Source organism: Nymphaea colorata, unplaced genomic scaffold (genome assembly GCF_008831285.2).
Source record: "Nymphaea colorata isolate Beijing-Zhang1983 unplaced genomic scaffold, ASM883128v2 scaffold0349, whole genome shotgun sequence".
NCBI classification, from domain to species: Eukaryota; Viridiplantae; Streptophyta; class Magnoliopsida; order Nymphaeales; family Nymphaeaceae; genus Nymphaea; species Nymphaea colorata.
In genome coordinates, this window is record NW_022204855.1 from 1 (window position 1) to 7,695 (window position 7,695).

The window sequence follows — 7,695 nt, forward strand, 5'->3', positions numbered from 1 at the left end:
CTGTTCACGCCTATTGTGTTACTATGATATTAAACTCATTTACGCGCCCATTTGGCTAGCCATATTGATGAAATGTATGGAAGTAGAGTGATAATGATGCAATGGAATCATTTGAAGTCTTCGTCTTCCTCGTCGGGCAGAGGAGCGTTGTTGGCTTCGTTCCACTCCTGAGCCAGAGTAGCGATGTGGTTGGGATCCATGGGGATTTCTGAAGGCTGGAGAGCGAGAGCTTCGACGAGGTAGAGGTTGGGATCTCCGGTGAGGGTGCGGAGGATCCAGAGGAAGGGCTTTTCGTACTGGTAGTTGCTCTTGGCGGAGACGTCGAAGTATTGGAGGTTGCGCTTGCGGTGGAAGGTGATTTGGCGGGCCTTGACTTTCCTGTCCTTCTGGTCGACCTTGTTGCCGACCAGCACGATGGGGATGTTGTCGCAGATGCGAGTGAGGTCCTTGTACCACTTGGGCACGTTCTTGTAGGTGATGCGGGTGGTCACGTCGAACATGAGGATGGCGGCATTGGCTCCGATGTAGTATCCCTCTCTGAGTCCTCCCAACTTCTCCTGGCCAGCGGTGTCCCAAAGGGAGAGCTTGATGGGCCGTGGTTGGTGTAGAAGACGATGGAGCTCACTTCAACTCCCTGGGTGGCGATGTATTTCTTTTCGAATTCGCCAGTGATGTGACGCTTGACGAAGGTGGTCTTGCCCACACCGCCGTCTCCGATGAGCACGACCTTGAACTCGGCCACTGGGTTTCCCTGAGTCGATGATAAAGGTACTTTGTTGATTGGCTGCATGTGTTGATGTATGAATTTATTATAATTCTCAAACAAATCCCATCCCATTTGAAGTATATACAGCTCACTTGCCACATTCAAAAACTACCAACAAAAATAACATGCAAATAGGCGGCGCATGAGTGAGGAGAAGTTGATCAGTTGCTTAGGCGATGTTGTTAAGTTATATATCACGTCCAGTAGGCACCGCGATAGTGGACGGCCTTGATCGACCGCATGCCGGTTTTCCAGTGCTTGTAGCCGAGGTTGTCCCGAACAGCGTAAGCCTCAGTCGGGTGCAGAGCAAGCTGCGGAAGTAGCCCTGAGTCTTCAGATACTTGAGGGGGAAGAGGAGCAGGATGCCGAACATCACCATCGACTGGCGCACCTTCTTGTCGTTTCTCCTCCAGCCGGACCTCCTCTGCATGAAGAACAGGAAGTTGGAGACGTCGTTAGCCATCTGGGGGTGGAGGCTGGAGTGCCGTCCTCGAACTCGAGCATTCCGTCGTGGAGCTGGCGAGGCATACCGATGATCATGTGGTCGAAGTAGCTACGTGGCGAAACCAGTACGGATTGAAGTGCTTTCCCTTGGGGACTTCGAGACCATAAGGAGCCTTGAAGTGGTAGCCGGTCATGATGTTGTAGATGTAGTTGATTCCTCCTGGCCTCATCCTGATTTTGGTGAAGTCAGTGGGCCAGACCCTCCGTTGGCATTCTTGGCCTGATCCTGCGAGAAGTAGGGGCGTAGATGTGGTCGTGGATGTATCTTCATTGTGCAATCTCTACCTGTCGCGCTCGTCCCACTCCTGATAGTAGAACTGCTTGTAGTGGTGGTGGGCGGGGTGGATGGTGAAGTGCTCGGCCACCCAGGTAGAAAGCTCCAGCTGCTCATAGACCTTGTCCAGCAGCAAATCGTACTTCTTCGCCAGCATACCGTGGCAGTTCGCGCAGTTCTTGGTAAAGACTTGGAAGCCTGCATAGTTAGAGCAGAGAAGTGGAACTTCCCGGAGGGGGAAGCTGAAGGAGAGCTTACCTCTGCGGACGCTGCCGGAGTCGTAGGTTCCCCAAGCCCTGAACTGAGGCCAGGAGAGGTGACCGTGGTGAGTGCCGACCTCAGTGACTTGCTCCTCGTATCCCTTGATGCCCCAGTAGGCGCCGATATCGTCTCTGTAGATGAAACAGTTCTCCTTTTCCTCGGCTTCCGCGAAGGCGAAACCAGCTGCGAAGGTTCCCAGTACGAGCTTCCTGGCGATATTCATCTTTTATTAAATGGTGATATTATCCGACCCAAATATTCAATTAATCTTCTCGCCCCTTCTCCCCTCGGTGAAGAAAGGAGCAGCCATAACGACCGTATCCATTGCAATAAACGCGCTTCAGATTATATAAATAATTTTAAAAACGATGAACGGCCCCTACGTAATCATCTCGTGAGTTAGAACAACGGAGGATACGGCTACAATAATGGCCCCTATAACAACGGCCCCTACAACGGTGGTCCTGGTCCTTACGGGAATCCTTACAACAATCCATACAACGATCCTTATGATAAGCCATACCAGCCTGGGCCTGGCTACAACAACTACGGACAAGGAGGCTACGGCTACAACAACAACCGCAACAACGGAGCTGACGACTGTTGTGCCTGTCTGGCTGGAATGTGTGCGCCTGCTGCTTACTGGAAGTGTGTCTTCGCTGATCAGGCATAAAACTTGATTATTCAAGAAGTAAACTACAGCCCTTAGACAGGCGGGTGAGGCGGGTAGGAATACTAAGATTCATCGTTTATCATCCTCCCTGCGGTGCAAGATGGCTTCACGCATGCGGTTTGTATCCTTGGAGCCCTTGTGCTCACCCTGGCGCACGTTGATGTTGGTGATGACTTTCTTCCACCTGCCTCGACGTTCAGCTTCGCCAGTTCTTCTTTGCTCTCCACCTCCTTCCGAAGGTTGTCTTGAGCTCTTTGCACCTTTTCCTCCTACTTTCTGCTCAGAAACTCAGACAATTGCTGTCTTCCCTCGTCGCGTCTGCGCTGCTTATCCTCCCACTCGCGATCCTACCTCTAAGCATTCTTACGCTCTTTTCCTTGAGGAGGTTTTGAATACGTTCTTCCTCTTCTCGGATGCGACGAGTGGTCTCGTCTTCTTCGTATTCATTAAAATCATTGTCAGCATCTTCGGGCGCGGAGGCGGGCGCAGGCGGTTCGTAGCTGAATTCAAACTGGTTGTTATTGTCTGGGTAAGGGAGTGATACAGGCCTAGCCGTTGTTTTAGACAGGCTACTAAAATGTTGGCGGGCTGTAGGTAAACTACTGCTGCTCGAACTGCTGTGGCTGCTGCTGTTCGGCTTCGGTGAAGAACTAGTCCATCGTGTGACTATTCTGTCAAATATTATATCTAAATATACAATTTTTGAATATCATTTAAATACGAAGACCTACTCACGCACAAACCTACCCACTTGGCAGAACTCACGCAGCCAGCTCAGCTTGAGCCTGCCATTATGGTTGCTTATAGTGGGAAATGGTATGATGAGGATTATGCTACTTTAATGACCAAAATACATAAAATCATCAATATCGGCCTCAATCCTTTTTGTTAAGATAGTTTTCAGCTTCTACCAGCTTGCTCCTTAGGTAGCTGTTGTAGAGGAAAGCTGCCCCGTTGGTGCGTGGGTAAAACAAGTAGAGGTACACAAGCACTCTGAATACGTTGTAGGAGGGCAATGACAGGAAGAAGAATGCGTATCTTACAGTCCTCGCGAAGGCCGTGAAGAAACCGAACACGATCCAGTAGGTGAGCCACTCTTTAGTCTTCTGGCCGTCCTTGGACTACAGAGCCTATGTTGCGTTTGCTTTACCTTGAAAGTCATGTAGGAGGGGTAGATCATGCCGAAGACGGTGACGAGGAGGTGCGAGAACACTCCAGAGCCAAGCAGGACGAGGGTGAGCAGGAAGAAGGAGATGAGGAGATATGCTGGCCTGATGCCGAATCTTTGCGCGATGCGGTTGACGGGAGTGAAGGTGCTGAAGGTCTAGTCGACGTGGTCGAGCGTGGAGGAGGAGAGGGACTTGACGCTGTCTAACATTAGAATTCGGATAATTATGAAAATTAATAAATTTTAATCAAGCTCAATCATATCGATGATTGAATATGTAAAGTAGCATCATAGCTATTTATACTAAGCACGCTTGACTGGTAGATGCCTTGTAAAAGCAAAATAGAGCTATCCCTCATTCATATATCACGTGATTAATCTTAATTTTAAATAGTTTGATAAACATGGTGATCGACAATTCTCACTTCTTTACTTTGGATGGCTCCTGCTTGCCGATCTTGCTTGACTACCCCGCTGGCGCATTTAACGTTGGAGACTTCTTGCCTGCCACTTCTCCGCCCTTTTTGTTCTTGCCCTCGTCTACGTCTGCCAATTTCTCCAGCTCCATCTTGTTGAGATTTTCGAAGTGCTCGCTGATGGCTTTCAGCTCCTCCTCCTTTATCTTGATGAACTCTGCCATCTCTGCCTGGAACTTCTGGCTTTCCGCTGTGTCTCCGCAGTTCTGCCACAAGAAATCCATCTCCTTCCCCTGTAGTCCTGTGTATTTCTATTCCTTTAGTTTCTTGACCAGTGGGAGCAGATCCTCCCGCACTTCGCTGGCCTTCTCTATGATATCGGTCAGGTTCTTGAGCTAGCGCTCTACAAACTCATTGATATCTGCTCTAAGCCTTTCGAGAGTCTCTCGATATGTGTTGACTGAAGTTGTCAGTTCCTAGCTGGGCTTCTTTTCCTTGAGAACTCTGCGGACGAACTCTTTGAAGCTGATGGCGACGAACTTATCCTCGTGATTTTCATGCCTGTGCATTTGTTCGCAGGACTAGTCGTCGCACTGCAGGCAGAAGAAGGCATATTGTTCGCACCCCTCGTTGAGGCAGACCATCCTGGCCTCCTTCTTGTTGACGCATTGGGGGAAGTTCTTTATCTTTACGGCTATATCCGAGGCGGATCGCGAATTTTGCTATTTTTTCATTCAAATCTATTATAACGCCAGGCCGCCCACTACCACTCAACTGCCAATCGCCAACAGCAAAGTGACGACTCCCACCATCATTCAACAATGGCTCACTGGACCTGCCCATTTTCACTATTGCCTACCGTCAGTAGTCTTTAAAGGCAAATTTAACGGGATGGATGAGCTTTATCGATTCGATTTTGTCGGTTTTGAGTTATATTTTGATGAATTATTGGAAAAATATATATCAGCATCTAAAAAGTTCCTACACCAAGATAACTGCCAATCTTAACATCCAACCGCACGTGGAGGGTGCGATAGAGACGGTACGGAATTGTGCGTAGTTTTTATCCTTATAATGTGTTGGCTGTGCAGTAAGCATAATATATAACACAAAAATAATAACAAATCTTTGGAATTAGTGTAGGCTCACCTCCTGCTACCGGTTTCCTCCCACCCGCAGCGCCAATCTCCCTATCGCGGTGGATTTCCCAATAAAACATTCACAAAAATGCCAACTTTCATCCTGAAAACAAAATCAATCATCCAACCATCCCACACCACTCTGCCGTTATTTTTCCCTCAGGATATCTCCAGGCTTCGCTTGGTATGTGCGGTTGATTTTGCGTGGAAGTTGTGGTGGGATTATGCAATACTAATAGTTTGTTGGTGCCGTCTATTCTATAATTTAAACATGATCTATATATATAACGAGGGGCCGCATTTATGTGATTGGTAAATGGCCTACCGCCAGCTCTACTAGAGATTCGCCTCCCTGAAGGCCTCCTACGAGTGCGCGCTGGCCGGGGAAGCCCACCTGCGTTCCAGGATCTAGACAGTTAAAAATGAAAATTAGCAGTTAAAAAATCGCCCCATCGTCCACAACGCCCACAAAACCCATCCCCACGAATGCTCCTCCTTCGATCCTCAACTTCCCGAAACCTAGAAAGAAATAACGGCCAAACCAACCAGGAAAAAACAAAATCGAATCAAAAAGCAGCACTCCACCGAAATCGACTCCGTTGGCTCCGCCTCCATCTACGAATGCACCTACCACAACTGCAACCGCATCTACAGCTCGCCAGTCTCACTGAATCTGCACATAAAGACCAAGCACAACGGCGGCACCAAAAAGGAACGAGAAGCCTACGCGGTACGCTAATCTTGACTCAGAAGATGATAATCGAGGCGAACTAGAGAGGAGACCCGCTGCCGAAGGTGGACATCAACTTTCCCCCCAACTTTCTGGAAGTAAGTGATGCGATATTTAGGAATTCAAGATTACTTACGAGTACATGAAAAAGTACAACATGTGACCTCAATCTTTTATAGTATTTATTATTCGCATCCCCCTCTTTCCTATCCATCGCATTTTTAACTTAAAAATAATGACCAATTATTATACCCCTTCCATCTCTACGAAACAATTGGCAGGGATATGGGTGATAGGATTAGGCCAACCGTGAGGTATGGAGAGGATTGCTTCCATCGAATTATAGATTAACATGGTGGTGAATGTTCGTTGGTTATTTTGTATCCTATTTTTTCTACGGGGTGGATATGCTTCATTCTAGTGGCGAGGGCGAGGTGGGGTTGATTTTAGTTGAGATGGTTTGATATGCCACTTGATTTGTTATAAATAAAATGAATAAAACAAAGTCTTCCAAACTTACCCACAAATCCCAGCACCCCATGCGCCTCCTCCTCAAAATTAGAGGCAACCACCACGGCGCCGCCCGCACCCTCTAAAACGAATCCCTCACCGATTAGCCCTCCAACTCCTCCCTCATAGTGGCTCCCAGAGACGACGAAGCAGCAAGCGCAGAACAGAGGTACGGCAACAGCAGGATGCGGACTGAATATTCCGACCGGTTCGGAGTCTTCCGGAAGAGCAATCGCAGCTTCCACCGCATCAACACAAGGTAAGAAGATCACCAGTCCCCCTCCAAAAACGACCTAGAAACCAATACGCTCTACAATAAAACATTCTCCAAACTCAAACTCCAACAGGCACGTGAAGACACACCCGAAAAACTAACCATCGAAACCAAGAAATAGGAAGAGAGATTGCCCGAGATCAAGGAGGCCTCGCCCACCTTCGAGGACATCGAGGACAGGATTGAAGGACTCATGACCAAGCGACTCAACGAGTGCCTCCAGTTCAAGAAAAAGGACGACTGGGCGATAGATTCAGAGCTCAGCAAACTAGTGGAGGCCTACAAATAGGCCAAGACTTCCAAGAACCCATAGGTGCAGGACGAGGACATCCACCTGCTCTCCAGGAGGATCGCCATGCTGGAGAAATTGATCGCCGAAAGCATGACCGAATCCGATGTAGTCCATTTGCTAGCTAGATCGTCAAGAAGTATTACATGGGGAAGGTGGCCAACCAGCACTGGAAGCACCACAAGACAGAATCTTTCACCAGCGTGGAGCCTGTCCGCTCCATCAACAGGGAGCACAAGCAGGAATTACTTGTAAACACATCACATAATCGCGAATCCTACCAGCAGCCCGATCGTAGCGCCTATGACTTCGAGAAAAGAGGAAACTACTTTTTCAATCCCGATAGGCATAAACAGCCACTCCCAAGGTCCTCCTACAATCGGGATTTTCTCACCTACGGCGCAGTCCAGAACATGAGTGCCTGCAAACCCACAGAAAACGAGTGTCTGAAGGCAGCCTCATCCGCAAAGATAATGAACTCGTCCTATCGGTCCAACTTCGTGCCCAAAAAGGCAGAGAAGATAAACATAAAGGAGCTGGATGCCTGCAGGGACAAAATAAAGAACTTGCCTATTATCTTCGGCAAGAAGGAGAAGGACCTCATCGCCTACAACTTGGCCGCCTTCCTAAAGCTTAAAAATAGCAACAACAAGGCGAGCCATGTTTCCCACTCAATCGAACGGATAGAAGC

General features: G+C 48.4%; 1 protein-coding gene and 1 pseudogene across 1 annotated transcript; both read right to left on the reverse strand.

Moving 5' to 3' along the window:
• Positions 1-107: 107 nt before the first annotated feature.
• LOC116244849 (uncharacterized) lies at positions 108-1,229 on the reverse strand. Its single transcript, XM_031616685.1, is given in 3 exon segments — positions 108-592; positions 595-784; positions 1,011-1,229. Coding segments are annotated over 3 exon segments (894 nt in total).
• On the reverse strand, positions 1,075-2,028 carry LOC116244850 (cytochrome c1 1, heme protein, mitochondrial-like; annotated as a pseudogene).
• Between the last annotated feature and the right edge of the window lie 5,667 nt (positions 2,029-7,695).